Here is a 19,562-nt window from a genome sequence, read left to right as displayed (position 1 = left end):
TCCTCCTTAGCCGCAGCCCTGCACTGTACTGGATGGAGTAGTTTATCAGACTGAGCCCATGTTCTGTGTCTTCCTGGAATTGTTGTCCACAACCTATCAACAAGTTATAGTTCACCTTAGCATAGCTCAAAATCTGTATCTTCCTTGCTTTTTAAAGTGTAAATTCTACTTATAATTTCCCATCACTTGCTTAATAAATGCTCATTTACTTGATGAAAAATCCATAGTTTTCCTGAGTGACATTTACAAAAGAAAGAATAGTTCCTTCTATTCTGGGCTAATTTCAAACCATAGCTATTTGGGGCCCAAGTAAATTCAAGTCTTGCCATACAGCACAAAAGATATTTCAGCCTTTAAAAACCTACGAGTGAGTTTTTTATTCAAAGGCTGAGAATATTAGTAGCCTAACATGACATTCTAGATCATAATGCAGAAAATTTTCAAATGCCCCTTCTCTTCCAAACTGAGAGTATTTTTCCACCAGTGAGAATGCATTCTCCTTGATCTCTGCTCTCTGAAGGCGGACGGTAAGCTGACACTGATGCTATAGGCGTTAACTACTGACTAAAGGCGGCAGAAGCGGGAATGGCGGCGACTTCTCCTGTGTCATTGAACTTGAGCGCCCTCAACTTTTAAGCTGTTACTGGGGTTCTAAGGTATGAATAGTCAAGTGTGACTAAGTGTGGAAAAGCACACGCAGAGGAGAAGACCCAGCAGACTGTTGACAGAGAATTTAGGTAAGAACAGAGTAATTGCAAGGACAATGCAGGGTAAAAGGCAATAAAAAGGCATTCCTGAGTTCCTAGACGTGGAAAATTTGAGGAGAGCAGAATGCAGAAATGTATGCTTATACATTTCTCTCCCCTTTAAATATAAAAAGCATCTTAATTGCTTCCTTAATGGAATTCTGGGACTTTCCACTGTTGGGTACCTCAGAGTAGGAAAAATGCCTCTAAAAGAGTAAAGGAGGAGTTTGGAGAACATTCTGTACATACAAAGAGCGAGCTGCCATTCACAATGTTCAGTCTTGGCTACTTTACATAAAAGGTTGTGGTTTTCTTTTTAACACAAGACAAAGCTGCCTTCTTTTTCACTTGTTTCACTACAAATTGTATTTGAAGCTCTCACATTTAAATAAGTAATAGTTTAGCCCAAGAATACAAAATAACTGCTTTGATGACTCCAGTTACATGAGGGGATATGTAGAGTATGTACAGTGAGCTTCAAGTATGTAACGCCTTGTAAAGAAATAAAAGTGATGCTTTACTATCTGTGCCTTGAATTATGATTTTAAACCATCACTCAGAACAAGAGGGTTTTAAGGGGTAGCCTGACAAGACAATGTCCCAGGTTTCTGGGTTAGCTGCAGACACTGGAACAACATATAATTATAATGAACCATTTATTAAGAACTTGAGAGCCCTCAACTAAGGGGAAAAATCAACTCACACCTACAAACAATCCCACACAGTCAAGATCGTAAGCCATTTCTTTTCACTTTTCTACCATGACAGGATGCAGCAAGTATGCAGAAACTACCATGTGGGACTCAGAATAAAAGGTTTTAGGAAAGTCAGACTTCTGTAACAGTTATATTCCGTTTGGCAAGCATTTCAGTTTGACTCCTTACAAAACTTAAAAGTCCCTTGATAAATTTCAAACGTGGGGAGAGGATATAAACCCTGTTTATCACTTTTACAGCTTTCAATCCTAGTATGCTCCATTAATGCCAGTCTTTAGCTGGTCACATGATCTCTACGACACTTAAGAGATTTAGGCCAAGTACTAAAGAGTATGGATAGGAATGTTATACACAACACAGAAATACAGGTCAGCTAGTATTCCTCTTTCTAGGCCTTGTTGCCATCATGACAGATGGGAGAAAACAGGGAAGATAATTAACATTTATATCTTCTCATATGTCTTATTTATGTGGCACTCTGGTACTAGCAACCACAAGAACAATGCAGAACTTACACGGGGGTGGGTGGTGGGGGATGGGTAGGGAGGTGTTAAGCCAGAAAAAACGTAACTGAGCATCCTAAGTAAGCTCATGGTATGACACATGACCAGTTGAAAGGATGTTCAGAAGGCACAAACTTTTGATATGTTAATAAGACAGAAACAGAGGACATAAGAATTACAATAGCCTTGCTATTAAGCAACAGGTAGCATTAAAAGACTCTGAACACACATACACGCATGCACGCCAAGTAAAAAGAAAGGGAGAAAAGGCTTTCTACAAAATGTCTTGTCCTTTATATTAGAAACACAGTATTAGAGTCAAGCCTTTAAACACAAACACTATCCAAGATTTAGTTGTCTCAAATCTCACATGCTGCTTTCTTTAAAAACAAAAACCAAAAACAAAACAGGCCTAAGAATTTTTTAAAAATATATTGTGTAACAATAATCATTTACAATCCACATATATAAAAAGGTTGGTTTATTGTAGTTCAAATACATAAACTGAACATTCAAACATCTTAACATTAAACTTTAGAAACAAAAGTTCAACATTCAAACAGGGGTAGTTTACAAAGGGAATACCCAGAAAGGTAATTTTATTGTCTAATTGAGAATATCGGTAGAGATCATTTATTCAGTGGAGAATAAAGTATGTTTAACCAGGATTCTATTCTGGCCAACATGTTAGCTATGAATGTGGTTCATACCTGAGAAGAAATTACTAAATCTTCTCCTGGGCTAAGCAAGACTTGGCCTATAACTCAGAGGGGGAGAACCAAAGCACGTGTGTGAACAAATGCAACTAACTGCTCCTTAGAGACAAGGGTAAAAGCATGTCCATTATAATATTCATAGTCTCTGGAAGAATGCAATTCAGCGTTTTCTCTTTTACCCGCTTAAAAAATAAAATAAAAACAAATCCCCACTTCAGTTTCTGGAGTCTGTGGTATTTGCAAGCTCCAACCACAAATGCTCCTGTCTTGCCAAGTAACACTGCTAGGAAGAACACCACCCATCATTGACTTCCACGCCTCATTAAAAGGATGATTTTTAGTTTTAAGATTTTTAAATTTACTAGAGACAGCCTATATTTGAGTATGTATGTCAGTCATGCCACACAAAGAAAAGCATTAAATATTTCAAAGTGTTCTGTTCAGAGACTGCGCACACGGCTGCTCCTTCTGTTCGTCAGCTGGTTATCCAATAGGTTGACTAATGCACATATATGTAAAAACCTGAAAATTTGGCTCATGCAAGTGTTTTCAATTAGCAGAGAGCCCGTGGAAGGGTATTTAGAATTATTTTGTTGATCGTCTAGTGGGCTCTGATGCTGTGGGAGGTGGGGGCGGACCCCGGCGATCCAGGTCATCAACGTATGCCACGATTAATTTCCTCCTCTCCTCTGGGACACAGTCCAGTACTAGATACCGTTTGTCATTCTGCAAAATTTTTTCTACATCTTTCAGGTGCTGGTCAGATTCTTGGATTAGCTTTTTGGATCTGAAATAAATAAATAAAAAAAAAAGCACAAGAATTACTGACTGCTGTTCGCTGGTCTTTAAGAAATGAGCTGGAAATGTCCATCTAGTTCCTAATTGTGTTTCCACTTTTTTAAAGAAAAATTTCACTGCAGCAGTCACCTTTGTAAATCGCCTCAGTAAAGACTCCAGGGAGTGAAAGGGCCTCAGAAGCTGAATTACCCTCCCACCCCTACTGGTGGTCCCTCCAGATCAGGGCTGAGGGTGGGTAGGTAAATCTTGCCCGTGCTGTACCTGTTCTGTGGATGAACAGAGGACTTCAGTCTGCGGGGCTGCCAATCCCAGCATCTTTCACAAGCTTTCACTTTCACATCTTTCACTAAATTAACTATAAAAATGTAGAAAGAAGTCTTACTTCACATCTAATTTAAAAGCCCAAGCTGATGCAAAACATTAAGGATCCTGACCAAAAAATCCAAATGACAAAACTCCTAAGAAGCACGCCCTCAGCACTATCTGTCCTCCCGTGCACACCCTTCCTTCCTCAACATTGTCTTTTAAAGGAAGAAATGCTGGAGCGTGAAGCCTAGCTGGTTTCCTGCATAAGGACCGTAGGGCATGCCGAACTGTTCCCTGATGAAAAAGGTTACTAGTAGTGGTGGACTACTAGGTGCACTACACAAAAACCTTTTATTGTAAGGGCTCTGATTCTCAGGGTTTTTTGGTTTGTAAAAATAAGTATAACCAGAAACTGCCTTCAAGAGGAGGGAAAAATGATTTTTCTGCCTTGAGAAAATATATCAGGCATTCATGGTCTAACCCCACTCAAAAGTCTTCAGAGGAGGCAAAGATGAGTCATAGTGCAGGATTAAAGTCTCTTTGTGAATGACACTTCTTAAAGAGTTGAGGGTGCTCAAAAAACAAAAACAGCAACAACAACAACAAAAAAAAGCAGTGAAGTAAAAATAAAAGTGTACTTTAAAAACTGGATGTATATAACACAAAATAAGAATTGACATCTGGGCCCTTTCTTTAAAAAAAAAAAAAAAAAAAAAGTGCCGTGGAGCAGCCTGCACCTGCCCTTGAGGAAAGCTGGCATCTTTTGACTCCTACAATTAACAATGTCAACATGTGTGTGAATGAAAGTAAGCTCTGATCATTAGAGTACAGGCTAGTGGACAACAGCTGCCAGTGGGAACACCGCACCACACGTACCTATATGTTATGAATTTGGTCTCCTTCAAAAGTGTCCTGAAGTCAGCTTTGGCAGTGATGTATTTGTCTCTGATGTACTCTTCAAACTCCCTTTGTTTTTTCTGCAGGGAAGGGGAAAAGTAAGATTAAAGGAGAAAAAAAAAACTTCTTAATTAAAGCGGCGATCTGTGAATCCTGTAATAAAATTCAAAATAGAAAAAGACAAGGCAAGGATATATTTTTCTTTCTATAAAACTTACTGTAGTGTATTGCAAAGTACATTTTTAAGGACGGAAGGAAAAAAAAAAAAAAAAAAGGAAAGCCACAAAAATGTGGAATTCAACTAAAATGAAACTCAGCTCATTCTGCAGTGTTCTACAGGGATGTCTCCTAAGTTGTCAGGAAATAAGCCCAACACAAGCAAAAAACTAAGGATCAAGCATTCTATTCCTATAGAGTGTATATCTTCAAACACAACGACAACAATGAAATACAATGTATGGATACACAAAGCAAGAGAACACTGGGAGCATAAGTACTATGCGGAGTACTTAGCCTTTTGGTGAGAAAACTGTAATGAAAGTTATCTATTATCTATTCCTTAGAAATAGTCAGGTAAACTAGAAACTGACAGTGGGTCTGCTGGTGAGCCTATCACTCTTTCCCGGTCATACATATTTTGTGGTCCACACATCAAAAATTCCACTCACTACAGTTGAGCAAGGTTTGAGAAATGTAGTCTAGAGATGCCAAACAGTAACAAAATAACAAGTAAAAGGCAAAGGGACAGAATGTATTATAGTAAGCTGTTTTTCTGTATTATTTTCTGTATTAAGTGAATTTGTTTCCTACACAGACAGCAGAGAGCAAGGACTGGGCTTTGCTTTTAATATTTCATGCGTTACACACTCTGCTTCTGTAAAGTCTCCTTTCTAAGAACTTAGGAACTCACACCGTTTGTCAGTGTGGCTTAATAGGAAAGTGCGTTGATAGCTTAGTACCAATTCCTAGCCTGAACATCAACCTAGCAGAAACTGACTATAGTTCCATTCAATTGGTAAGATCCTTAAATACAAACTCAACCCTCATAATAAAAAATATAAGCTTTCATATTACTGCTTTCTTATTACTGTATGGTATACAATTTTTAAATATATGTACTTAAAAGCCAGACATGGTGGTGCACGCCTTTAATCCCAGCACTAGAAGGCAGAGGCAGGTGGATCTGTGTGAGTTCAAGGCTACTCTGGACTATAAAGCAAGTTTCAGAACAACTAGGGCTACACAGAAAAACCTTGTCTTGGAAAACAAAACAAATGGGGCTGGAGAGATGGCTCAGAAATTAAGAGCACTGTCTGTTCTTCCAAAAGTCTTGAGTTCAATTCCCAGCAACCACACGATGGCTCACAATCCATCTATGATGAGATCTGGTGCCCTCTTCTGGTGTGCAACCACACATGTGAGCAGAATACTGTACAAATAATAAATATTTTTTAAAAAACCAAAATAACGTAAAATCTTGGTTTATATTTCATACACTTTAATCTATTTAAAATGACCAATTTCATGTTTGGTAAGCCACCAGTGATATAATTATGTACCTATCAATGTTCATAAACTTCAAGGTATAGTAGTGCACATATGTGCTCAGCACTCTGGAGGCTAAGGCAGGAGGTTTACTAAGAGGCGAACGTGAACTACATAGTGAGTTTCATGTCCGCCTAAGTGCCACAGTAGATAGATGAATCCTCTTACCCTGTCACTGGATGAGAACTTAATGCACCGAGGATCTTCCTTAATAATTTTTTTCACTTCTTTCCATGTAGATGTTAAGGTAATCTTTGGGGGAAAAAAAATGAAGAGAAAACATAAATACATTTCCCTTTTACTCAGGGAGTCAAACTACAGCACATATGGTACATAATATTACACACTGACCTGCAGTCTCTTGTACTGCCCAAGCGTAACTGGACTAGTTAGGGACAGGGAGCAGCTTTAATGCAATTTCTTTTTGCTGGCTTGCCACAAGTTATTTTCATGGCCATACTTTCAAGGTGGCCTAAGACCTGCAAACCCTGTATTTACATGGGCAAACATCGTAACTTCTGAAGAAACCATCACCATAAAGAGGAGATAAACAGGAACAAAACCTGGATGACAAAGCGTACAAACTGCCGAATAAGGGGCACCACACTGCAAATGGAGGGAAAAGAAGGAGAGCCCACTGATAACACAAATGTAAGGGCATTCACCAGAGAAGCAGCTATACATGTGGAAGCTGCAAAAAGAACTTACTCCTGACTAGTGAGAACGTCATGACATGTTTAAAGAGAAAAACCAAATGAGAAGAAAATGCCATAAAACCTAAGAACTCAAACGATGGATCTGAACAGAACACTAAACATCATGTCAGTATTCTGTGTCATCAAACTATAAATGAAGATTGCAGGGGATGAAAGACAGGGACAGTAAGGGACTCTCACCGCAGAAGTCTCATCCAGAAGCTGCCTAAAGTGTTCCCTTTTCTTTTTGGTAAGCGCTTCAATGTGTTCATTAAAAAGCTTCTCTTTCTCCTCTCTCTCCAATAAGGACCCAGATTCCCAGCGGTGGTCTTTCCGGAGGGTCCTTCTAGTATCAGACCATGACACATCAGAAGAACGTACCTAAAAAAAAGAACAGCATGTATGTGTGGCATACACACCCCACCAAGTAGATTTTGCATATTCACACAATAAGCAGCTCAACACTGTAGTCAAGAATGCTCAACTTCAGCCGGGCATGGTGGTGCACGCCTTTAATCCCAGCACTCGGGAGGCAGAGACAGAGTTCAAGGCCAGCCTGGTCTACAAAGTGAGTCCAGGACAGCCAGTGCTGTTACACAGAGAAAGCCCTGTCTCGAAACCCTCCTCCCGCAAAAAAGAATGCTCAACTTCATTTGAGTTTTACAAAGGATGTCACATTCAGAAGCTTAAAAAATTTCTGAAAAATACATAGATCCCCTTGACTAGAGTACTTCATAAATAAATCTGTGTTAAAAGACCACTTTAAGCACAACTTTCAGTAAATAAATTTGTTCAGGACACTAGCTTAGTATCAAGTTAACAAACAACTAAGCAATGCACATTTCTAATGGCTTAAGCAAGAAGCTTGTGAGAACATTTTAGCTCAGAAGTCTACCACCAACTCTACAACAGAAATTGTAACTCCCAGCGATGAGCTGTATGACGAAATAAATTCTCAGGCTGGATGTAGGAGGAGGAAGACGAGGAGCCAATTATCTTCCATCAGTACTTATGGCTTCAAAAGTATTTTACTCCTCTAAATGCTATTTCAACTAAAAGTAATGTTACTTTTGTCTTCTTCTAGCATTAAATATCTCCTCCCCAAAAAGCAGTACAACAAACCTTGAACTCAAATCTGGACTTACTAACCAACCTACTAAAAGTGACACTTCTAACCCAAAAGCAAAACATCAGTGAGCATGACCAAGCACATTCACAAAAATTAAGGGTCAAAATTGTATGATTATCTCAATACGTATAGGAAAAAAGAAAAACCACCATCAATAAAATTCAGCACCCTTTCATAATAATAACTCAAACTAGGAGCCAGAAAGGTGGTTCAGGAGGTAAAGGTACTTGCTGCCAGCTCAATGGCCCAAGTCTAATTTCAGGAAACCACACAGTAGAAGGAGAGAACTCCTGAAAGTTGTTTTCTGAGGCCCACACATACTGCATGACCCAAGGGTACACACACCCTCAGAAAGATGGATGGATGGATGGATGGATGTAATTTGTATAAACTCTATAGACTAGATTCGGAGGAATGTAACTCAATGCAACGTAGACCACCCATGATAGATAGCTTCAAAAGTGAAAAGGGAAACATTTTCTTCTAGGATATGAGGTATTAGGATATCCACACTCAGCCCTCTGTCTCAAAACAAGGCAAGAGGAAAATGACATCTAAACAAGAGGGTAGGGTCTGAAACATCTCTAGTTGCTCATGACATGATCTTACATATAGAAAAACCTGAAGACTCCACCAAAACATGATTAGAATTAATAACTTTAGTAAAGTTAAAAGATTCTAAAAATCAGCAGAGGCAGGTGGACCACTCTGAGTTTGAGGCCAGCCTGGTCTACAAAACAAGTCCAGGACACAGAGACACCCTGTCAAGAAAAATCAAAACAACAACAAAATAGAATACAAAAATCACCATACAAATGTAAGATTTCACAATCAAAATGTAAAGTACATCAACCCCCTCCTCTCAAAAATAATAAGTATAAATTTAAGTAAGGAGTAAATTACTTGTATCCTAAAAATTATTCAACATTGATTTTTAAAAATTGAATGAAGTACAAACAATCTGAATGTTATTCTGTGCCGACTGATTAGAGAAACAGTTCTTAAGTTCCTATGGAGTTACATGATCCTAAGAGCCAAGGACAATCTTGAGCACAATGAACAAAAACCAGAAGCATCACACTCTCTGATTTCAAAATATAATTATAATAATATTAACATTGAAAAAAAAAAGACAAGGTAACAGAAGACATCTAAGATCCAGCTTGCTCACCAATACCACCAACGGCAAATGAAAGTTAAGTCATACTATAATGACAGGAAATAGGGGAGAATGAAAAGACAGGAAAGAAGAAATGTATATAAATACAGAATTTCTTTAACATTTATCAAACATCTAAATATATGCTTGCCATTGGAACTATACAACTAAGTAAGATACTGTCATTTCCTTCAAAGAGCACACTTGTATTCTTTGTAGAGCAAATGTAGTAAGTGCTATCGTGGTGCATGCTAAACACAAGGAGATAGTGGGTGGTGAGTAGCCTCAAGGTGCAGTTCGGTGCACCCTTCAAGAGTTGAAGGGGTGTTGACTACAGTAGGAAGGTGAACAGCTGCCACAGAGAGGAGGGTGATGATTCCTTATGTCCAACAAAGCTACAAACCAAGAACTGACAAGGATGAGAGAGAAAGGTGCAGACAAGGAACAGTCTTTTACTATCTCCAAGGATCTATGGTGGTGCACTCTTGTCAAGGCAAGAGAATCAGTACCTGAGGCCAGCCTGGCCAACAAAGGAAAATAAATCTCAGAGTAAATAAACAAAGAAATTGAATTGTAAAACAAAACCCACAAAAGAGCTGAATTTGACTGGCAAGCAACTGCCAACCTTCACCTCCTTTAAGCAATCAGAAGACAAAATGAGGTTTGCTCGAACTGCAATGAAAACAAGTGACTTAGGGGAATGTCAGGAAGGAGATGTCAAATTACTGAAAATGTTCAGTATGAAGAACACAAAAAAAAAAAAAGTAGCAGAAAGAAAAGAAGTGAAGTGACAGCAGTAGCAGGAAGAGTCCAGCTAACCAGAGGAGGTGGTGTACAAAGGACAAGGGAGGGGATGACACAGCAGACACCTCAGCAACTGAAGGGCTGAGGCAGAAAACGTTCAACAAAATCCTGAGTCCTCTCATTGGTCAGTACCAGTCAGTCCTGTATCTCACACTGTCTGCAGTATTAAGAACTGACCATCATGATGAGAACCCTCAACCAGTAGTTCTCAACCTGTGGGTCACACATCTCATATCTACACTAGGTGCCATAACAGTAGCAAAACTACAGTTATGAAGTGGCAACAAAATAAATGTATGGTTCAAAGTTGTAGCATTAGCAAAGTTGGGAACCACTGCCCTAAACTATCAAGGAAATGTAGTCCAATTATGCTCGGCACACTATTACAACAGCAGGTGTCTAACAGCTTAAGATGGCTTTCAACAAAGGCAATTTTAAAAATTAAGTTTTGAAGTTATGAATTTTCATTCTTTAAAATATCTAAAATTGAAATTCTGTAAGTGCCAGTAACCATTAATAGCAAGAACTCTATTTTTTAAGAGACATGGTTTCTCTGTGTATAACCTTGGCTGTCTTGTACTCAATTTGTAGACCAGGCTGGCCTCGAACTCATAACGATTCACTTGCCTCTACCGATTTTTGTATTCCTTTAACTTTACTAAAGTTATTAATTCTAATAGTGTTTTGGTGGAGTCTTAGGGTTTTTCTATATGTAAGATCATGTCATAAGCCTGCCTCTGCCTCCTTGAGTGCTGGGATTACAGGAGTGTGCCATTGCACCTGGCTCAAGAACCCAATTTTTAAATGCTCCGGAAGTAACAAATTATTTCATAATCAATTTACAGAACATAGGTAATAAAATGGACTTCCAAAGTCCATTCAGAAGGAAATTCAGAAGGAAAAAAGTACCATGTCAGACAGAAGAGCCTTGAAGTTCTGGATGGCTTCTTCCCGCTTGTGCTGTTCTCTCTCTCGGTCAATTTCTTTAGTTTGCTCAGAACGCGCTTTTTGAACTTCTCTTTCCCGTTCTCGAAGGCTTGCCTCAATTCTGGCTTGCCTTTCCAGCTCTTTTTCCTTTTCTGAGTCTAAATTCTGTAAAAATAAAATTACATGATCATTCTTGCTTCATTAAGATTTCTTCATAATCAGGTGGTGGTGGCACACATCTTTAATCCCAGCACTTGGAGGCAGATAAATCTCTGACTACAGGGAGCCTCGTCTACAGAATGAGTTCCCGGACAGCCAAGGCTACAGAGACTACATACAGAAACCCTGGTTTGAAAAACAAAAACAAACAAACCAAAAAAATCAACTTGCCGACAGTATTCAAATATAATATTTCCCCAAAATATTTCTAAATATGTCTTCCCAGTCAACTATGACATTCATAATTTCATCTTCTTATTCAACTATAATAAAAATTCCACCCCCAACATCAAAACAACATAAGCAACGTAATATTCAAGGTATAACATCAGTAAGCATGGCGGTTACCTTAGCTATTTTCTCTATGTACTGTTTGAAAAGGTCTTCTCTCATTGACGAGCTATCCACCGCTTTGTATCGTGGGTCACTCTCCACTTTGTCTTTTACTTTGCTCCATCGAGACTGACTGTCCAAGTGATGATTAGATAACAGTTCAAAGAAATCCGACTTAATCTACATTGTAAAACAAGAGCGGGATAATGCACTATGAGAACTTCTCCATGTCTAAGCAACTAACAAGCCAACCACAGCATTTAGGATGCGTAGCCTCAGAGTGCAGGGCTGCCATGTTTTCATATGGAACATGAACTGACCTACAGTGTCTTAACAAGAGTCAGTGTCAGTAAAATATTCAAACATGAACACAGTAAAAATGACTAGTTTTAAAAACTAGATGAATAATTTTTGTTATTAAAAGAAAAATTTAGAAGTCATTCAACACAAATAGCAAGTATTTATGACCTGCTGTCAAATGTCTAAAATAAAAGGATAAAAAATGTATACTTTTGCAGGGCAATGGTGGTGCACACTTTTAATCCCAGCACCGGGGAGGCAGAAGCAGGACGATCTGTGAGTTCATGGGCAGTTTGATCTACAGAACGAGTTCCAGGGCAGTTAAAGCTGCAAAGAAACCCTTATCTCAAAAACCAAACCACCACCACCACTCCTTATATTTGCTTTCAAAAACACAATTTCTATACCTACCTTCATAAGAAAATCAATTCTATAATTATAGCCATTAGGTTACAGCAGCACCTAGAGTCTGCACTTTTTAACTAGTAAGTTAACTCCATTCATTCTGCTATAAAGTCAGAGTAGACACGTTTGTCAAGCACTACACTAAGTGTCAAAGTCCCTGAGTAATACTAAACCTAGACCTCTACCCCAAGAACAGTCTGTTTAATAGGGAGGAAATGTGGGAGGAACTTGCTTAAATGTTCATCATTTGAATTACTACGTACTGCTACAACATAAGACACCCTACGTCAGCTCAACAGAAGATTCTGGCCAATCTTTTACCACAGGGATTGAAACTCTCCCTTCCTGTCTGACCACGGAATGAGAAATTCAGAAATGACCAGGAATCTTTAGATGTGTGGCACGATAATCATGCTTTCTGTCTTTTCCCATTATTAATTCCTCTCAGAACTACACTTTCTCCTAACAGAGAATTATGAGAGGTTATGTTCTTGAAAACCATTTGTCAAGTTCTAAGACAAAGAATTTCTGCATTAGAAACCTTTTTAAAAACCAGAGAAGCCAATCAGCTATGGATTGTTATTAAACTTGAACCTTTACTTAGTTGGAGTAATAAAAAGTGCTCATAAACCCAGTTTTTCAAGTATTAAAGTATTTGATGAATAATATGATTTTACTATTCACCTTGTCAACTTTGTATCTAATTAACAATTCCTAGGTGTGTTTGATAACTAGAAGGCAAAATTTACACTAAATAACACATGCACCGTGTCACGAAAGACTTGTTCTAAGCCATGGGAACTAAATATTAGATGTGAATTGTATAGTTTTTAACATGTATGATACATACACAAGTACTATAAACTCTTAAAATCTTTTTATTGTGGGCGTTACCATGACATGATTGCTAAAACTGATAGGCATGAAAGTAGTCAATACCTGAACAAATGGCAAAAGCTGAAAATTTACCACCAGCTTATTAATTCATAATCTTTCTCCTGTTTTCTATCCTCGCCACAGCAAAAATAGTTGCACTGTTCACGAAATTAAAAACAACAGTTTTCTTTTTTATTGTTGTTTGTTTGTTTTTTCAAGACAGGGTTTCTCTGTGTAGCCTTGGCTGTCCTGGACTAACTTTGTAGACCAGGCTGTCCTCGAACTCACAGCGATCCACCTGCCTATGTCTCCCGAGTGCTGGGATTGAAGGTGTGCACCACCATGCCCAGCTTAAAAAACAACGATTTTCTAATAGGGCTAGCTAACTCCATTGGCTGCAACTTCAAATGTGTGTTTATAAAGAATGAAGCCTTTACAGTGAGTGAGCAGCAGTAAACAAAAACCTGAGTGCTGGCTTCTGCAAACAAAACACAAACAAGCACAACCAACGCTAAAGACGTATTTTTACAAAATGAAAGCTACACTGAAGTGAACACTTACTACTCACACCTCCTGCTACTGCTGCCAGCCTTACCTAATCAATAACCAGTTAGTTTTTTAAATTGTAAGATTAACAGAAACAATACAGAGAAAGTGATAAAATTTTCATTAACCAAATACTTCACAAAATGTAAACATAAAATCTATTATACTTAACCCTTACAAAGTCATTCTTTATTCTTTAAATTAGTTCAGTCTCCCATCTTTATAACCCAGAAGATAAAGACTTTAAAAGTCTACTTGTTATCCTGTCCCTTCAATGTTCCTCTTACTATAGCGCATCAGGGAAAAAAGTGAGACCAGTGTGTTTAAGTACTAGTGTTGAAGGGTCCACAAGCAGGGAATCCTCCAACATCATGTGCACCAGTATGAGCAACATAAAATTCTAGTTATCTCAAACAAGTTTAGACAATTCATAAAAAATCCAATTTGTGTAAGTACAACCATACACTATCAAATAATCATTTACTTGGTTTTCTCTAATCAACTACATTATTCTAAAGGTCAAAAGTAGGGGCTGGAGAGATGGTTCAGCAGTTGAGAACACTAGCTTCTCTTCCAGAGGACCAGGGTTCAATTCTCAGCATTCACATGACAGTTCAGTTTAGTTTCATGGCTTCTGACACCCTCAAAGAGGCATACATGCAGGCAAAATGCCAATGCACATAAAATAAAAGTTAAAAATATATTATATACTTTAAAAAATTTAAAGTCAAAAGCAGTAATTTACTTATATGATTCTAAATGAATATATAAAATATGCAATTTTTGTTTACATGATTTTCTGAATGTTTAAGAAGCATAATGAGTAAGTCACCTGTAAAATAATTCTATAAAATTTTATTTTGAAGCCCAATATATCAGATGATCAGAGTTCTGCTATTTCTGTTGAAAGCTGTTTCATCTAATACCCTTACTATCCTAATTGAAAGAGTTTTCTTTTTTAAATTTATTTATTAATTTATTCATATTACATTTCAATTGTTATCCCATCCCTTGTATGCTCCCATGTGTCCGTCCCTCCCTCCCTCCTGCTTTCACCCTATTCCCCTCCCCTATGACTGAGGGGACCTCCTTCCCCTATAGAAAGAGTCTTCTTAACAATGAGACTTAGAATTTCTAACATTTTAGCTTCCCACAGTAAGCAGCAATTCTGAATGTCAGGAATGATTAGGCTCCAGAGGCTATTTCCCCATTACAAAGCATACCGGAACACTTAGGAGAATGACTGTTTTGATGGCTCACACACCACTGGTGCCATCTCCCCACTGTTCTGCCTCCACAGTGGTGAGCTCTCTGTTCCTGACATTGCTATCAAATGACATTTCATATGCATTAATCTTTAATAGCTGACCTTTAATTCTGATAAGCAATAATTTATATGTAAGATACGTTTACTGAAAGATTAGAAACTTACTAAAATAATATTTTATAAAATACAAAGATTTAATTAGTTCTTTCAAATTCAAATGTCAGTATCTATAAAGACTTCAGAAGTCTTAACACACTTTAGTTACCACAAAGCTTGCAGTTCTAACTCCCAGCCCCAGGTTTACCAGACACCGTATTTAACAGAATTAAAAGCAATTCTAGTTTACTGAAGTTCCTAAAATAAGCATTATGAAAACAAAGTGATCATATATGTATATCAACAATTGTGCAAATTAAAAGAAAACAAGCACCCAATTGCTTATGGCTGCAAACAAGGTTAGGAAACAGTGCATTCATTAGGTCCTCACCTCATTGACCAGACCACAGGAATTAAGCCATCTTACCTTCTCACCTCTGGTCTTCGAATCTTCTTTCTCTTTCTTCCTTGCAGCTGCCACAAACTCATTAAACAATGCTTCTCTATCTTTCATCTTTTCAATTGCTTTGAATCTTGAATCTTTAGCATGCTTGGCAGCAAATTCACTAAAAGTGGCTCTGTGAAAACAATGGTCACCATGCTAAGTTTAGTTGACTATCTATGTTTCTAAAACAAGAATAAAAGGAATATACCACTTTTCTAGCAAGAAAATATGCCAGATACGTAGGTCCCAAATCTGGAAAGTAACCCACAGGAAGGAACAGAAAGAGCTAATGACTGAAAATGTGGTTAGTGGTTATAGGCCATCAGCCCAGACTAGGGGAATTTAATAAATCACTTTTTAATAAAGACACACCAGGAATAAGGAATGTGTGCATCCAGAGGCTTAATAACTCATCTATTACCCAAGGGTATAAGGCTTGCTTCAAACACAGTAACCCTTCACAACTGGAAAAGGACTGGGCAACTGATGTAAAGTAGACTGACTACACGTGCAATGACAGTGAGGTCCCTGAAAGGAGAGAATTCATGAGGTACACCCTACTGTTATCCATTTTCACACAGCCTCCCAAGGTGTAGAGCTCAAATTCACGTACAACACAGTGGCTAAAAGAGCAGAGGAAGAAGTCCCAGAGAAAAGATCCCCCAGAAGCCCGGGGCCTCAGATGCAACCTAAATGTTAAAACGCATGGCACGACCACGTTCTATGTCATCAGGGTTAGAGTAAAGAAGCAGGGCTGGAGAGATGGCTGAAGAGTCAGGAGCACAAACTTACTGCTCTGGCAGCACCTACGTCAGATAGTTCACACCCGCTTCCAGGGGAGCCAGCACCCTTTCTGCTCTTCGCAGGTCTCTACACTCAAACCCACACATAGACACATAGTTAAAAATAAAAACTAGGGCTGGAGATATGGCTCAGAGGTTAAGCGCACTGACTGCTCTTCCAGATGGCGGAAACCATCAGAATATCTTGTATGAAAAAAATTATAACAATGAGCAATTCCTCCTGGGTATACTATTCTGAGCAATAGTGGACTGAATAAAAAGCTTGTTGCCATCCCCTGATTTGCTTGTGTTACTTTCCTTATCTATAGAACAGGTATAATTTGATTACCTAAGTCACCCCTTTATGCACACACTCTTTGATTTTGAGGGAGAAATACACACTCAGATCTGACTGTAGTTAAGCACATACCTTGGATTAAACTTTGCTTCTTCCATCATTTTTTTGAAATCTTCCTTGGCTTGCATTATTTTGTTTTTCTTTTCCCTGCGTTCTTCCTCTGCTCTGGTCTTGACATACTGATCAAACACCTATCACACATACACACAAAAAAATAATTTGACAACTGAGCCTAGTACAAAATTACAAAACAAAGTCTCCATTCAAATTATAATAGGAACTATATACTAAATAAATAACAGTATAAATAACTAACAGTAGATTAATTCCAGCAAGCCTCATTTTAAAGGTTCACCAAAATAATACACAAGTTCTACAGCTTTCCACTTACCCTTCCAAAAGAAACAAAGAAAAACTCTGTATTCTATAATTTTCTCACAATGATATAATACATATTTCAAGTCCTCTCAAACTCATTCTAGAAAAGTCAGCAACATGGAACCCACAATTTAGTTCTCCTTCAATACTTAAATCTTTCTACGCTGTTTTCACCTACTTAGTATTGTACAGTTAAGATGGTACGTTAACTGAAGTTTAAAATCTGGCTCTATAGCACTTTATTTGAATAGTTAAACTCACTGCTTTACATGTTGTCTATGAAGCTTCTACCCTAAAATAGATTCAGAGTTGCAACACAGCATACGGGCCCCCAAACTCCACATACTTATTATCACACTCTTTATCCTGATCCCTCTTCTCAAGGGTAAAACAAATCTACCTTGAGGCAACATGCCTCTGAATGCAGCATGCCAGACTAAGAACCTAAGGACTAAGGCACAGTTCTATCTATGGGGCACAGCGTTATTTCAACCGCAACTAGCCTAATCTAAGTAATCCCTCACAGGCATTCACAAAGGCTTGTCTTCCTGGGTGACTCTGTCACACTGACAATCAGTATTAACCCAGACCTGTGCATCTGCGTACAAGTCTCAAATCACAGGAGCCCCACCAGGCAGGGATCAAGCTGCTTTGATGCTTCAGCAAGAGTTATAGGGCACCTGAGAGTTCTACACTGCAAAATCAGAGTCTATACCAGAAAACAAACTTCAAAAAGAAAAAAATAATCTTAAGCAACTTATGAAATCATAACTATAAAAGAAAACCTGAAAAAAATCTTAGAAATTAACAAAGGGAGAAGTAAAAGCTGAGCTGAACAAGCTGACGTTATGGAAGAATGGATTAAAAAAAAATTTTTTTTTTATCAAGAGAGAAAAAAAAAAAAAAAAACCCAGAAATTTAAGGATGAGGGCTGGGGATTTAATTCAATGGCAGAGGGCCTGCATGACACATAAAAGGCCAGGGGTTCAGTATCTACTACCACAAAAGGGAAGAAAAGGGGAGAAGGTGCAAAGAAAAGACAGAATGAACCCAGAACTCCGAAAAGTAAATTCTCTGCTCCAAAACAGAACATGCCTCGAAAACAACAACAACAACAACAAAAAAAGTGTCTTAAAATTAAGTCTTCTAGGTGTTTATATCAGGCATTGAGCCAGATACCACACAGAACAAGTAACAACACTGTTGTCCTTACAGAGTTTACATCCTACAGGAGAGGGAAGTGCCATGATAAACACTGTATTTTTATTTACATTTATTTATCTGAGTGTATGTCTCTCTGTCTATCTATAAGGATGTTATGGGCATGTATCTCACAGACATGTATGGAGGTCAGAGAAGAACCTGCAGTGACTGGTTTTCGTCTTCCACCATTTTCATCTTGAGAACCAAACTCAAGTCAGGCATGACCAAGCTTCTGTTACATGCTGAACCACCTTGTCAGCCCAAATCTACAGTTATGCGATAGGCATACCAAGTACTACATGCCCACAGTTATTTGCACACTTACATACACAGAGAAGCTGATATGCTGGTTAGAAAAGCAAAAAATAGTAGTCATGTCAGTGTTTTTCTAATTTTTAAAAAAAAACTGTATTTCACTATTTTCTACTCCAAATTTGTACCATTTGTACAAATTGATAAATGCATTAGAAATAACTTTTAAAACCACTGCAGACATAACTATTAACTATGAAGCACAAGGACATGTTCATATGAAAGAAGCAAAAACAATCTTGTTTTTGAAGAGGAAAAGCCTCCACAATGACCCATAATAAGCACTAAAGTATGCTGTGATGTACTGTTAAAGAAAAAAGACAGTGGCCTAGCATGAATGTTTGCTATTGCCAGGTGTGCTAGGATGTGCTGCAACTCCAGCAAAAGAGCAGTGGTAGAAGGACTGCAAGGCTAGCCAGCCTGGGAGCTTCTGTCTCAAAACTTAAACACATTCACTTAAATACTAAGTTTTCATTGTGATAGTTCCTTTTACCTGTTTTCTTTCTTTAGGATTGAGAAGTAAGTACCGAGGGTCAAATACTATCTTGTGCAACTCCTTCTCCCATGTTGAAAAGGCAGACACCTTTAAAATAAAAAAGAAAGCATTGCCTCATAATTAAGATACTCTACACCAGAAAGGTCATAATTTTGCTTGAAATCTACAGGGTATCTGTTTATAAAGGAGACATTAAAACCATAGTGAAGTTTCCATCACTAATAGATGATAAGCAGTGGGAGGCTAACAACAGCAAATTTCCACATTAATTGGCTCTGACCACTTCTTTGTTATAAAGAAATAACACACTTCATTGCTCATTAAAAATAACTACTACTGGGTGACATTTTAAACTTAGTACATCAGAAAAGGCCTTGAAGATTTGCATTTTGATTTCACATACTAACTGCAATATTGTGATTTAAAATAGAACAGTTTACTTATTCAAACACATTTGTGAATACAACCAAAAAGTTTCCTTCTCAGTTAAGCTTTTAATATCATAAAGTATCATATACACCTTACCCATCCGAAGTAGTCCGCAATTCTGTAATGTTAATACTCATACATGTTACCAAAATCATAGGACCCAAATAATGTTAAAT

General features: G+C 38.0%; 1 protein-coding gene across 5 annotated transcripts in view; it reads right to left on the bottom strand.

Annotated features, from left to right (window-relative positions):
- Nucleotides 1-2,167: 2,167 nt before the first annotated feature.
- Nucleotides 2,168-19,562, bottom strand: part of Tcerg1 (transcription elongation regulator 1) — a 55,264-nt gene continuing 37,869 nt past the window's right edge. Inside the window, exons 14-23 of one of the 5 annotated variants that reach the window (XR_007832500.1) lie at nt 18,955-19,044; nt 16,641-16,759; nt 15,411-15,561; nt 11,509-11,673; nt 10,924-11,106; nt 7,124-7,303; nt 6,396-6,479; nt 4,662-4,762; nt 3,741-3,834; nt 3,327-3,468 (exon numbers count right to left, since the gene is read on the bottom strand). Coding sequence is in view for 4 of the 5 variants with exons in the window: in XM_051163904.1 (XP_051019861.1) it covers nt 3,267-3,468; nt 4,662-4,762; nt 6,396-6,479; nt 7,124-7,303; nt 10,924-11,106; nt 11,509-11,673; nt 15,411-15,561; nt 16,641-16,759; nt 18,955-19,044 (1,275 nt within the window). In the remaining variant the exon portion in view is untranslated. Of the gene's footprint in view, nt 3,469-3,740; nt 3,835-4,661; nt 4,763-6,395; nt 6,480-7,123; nt 7,304-10,923; nt 11,107-11,508; nt 11,674-15,410; nt 15,562-16,640; nt 16,760-18,954; nt 19,045-19,562 lie in introns of all 5 variants that reach the window. The other 4 variants (XM_051163904.1, XM_051163905.1, XM_051163902.1 and 1 more) reach the window with 4 other exon arrangements.

This window comes from Acomys russatus, chromosome 20, assembly GCF_903995435.1.
Source record: "Acomys russatus chromosome 20, mAcoRus1.1, whole genome shotgun sequence".
NCBI lineage: Eukaryota > Metazoa > Chordata > Mammalia > Rodentia > Muridae > Acomys > Acomys russatus.
This window is presented reverse-complemented; position numbering and strand designations above follow the sequence as displayed.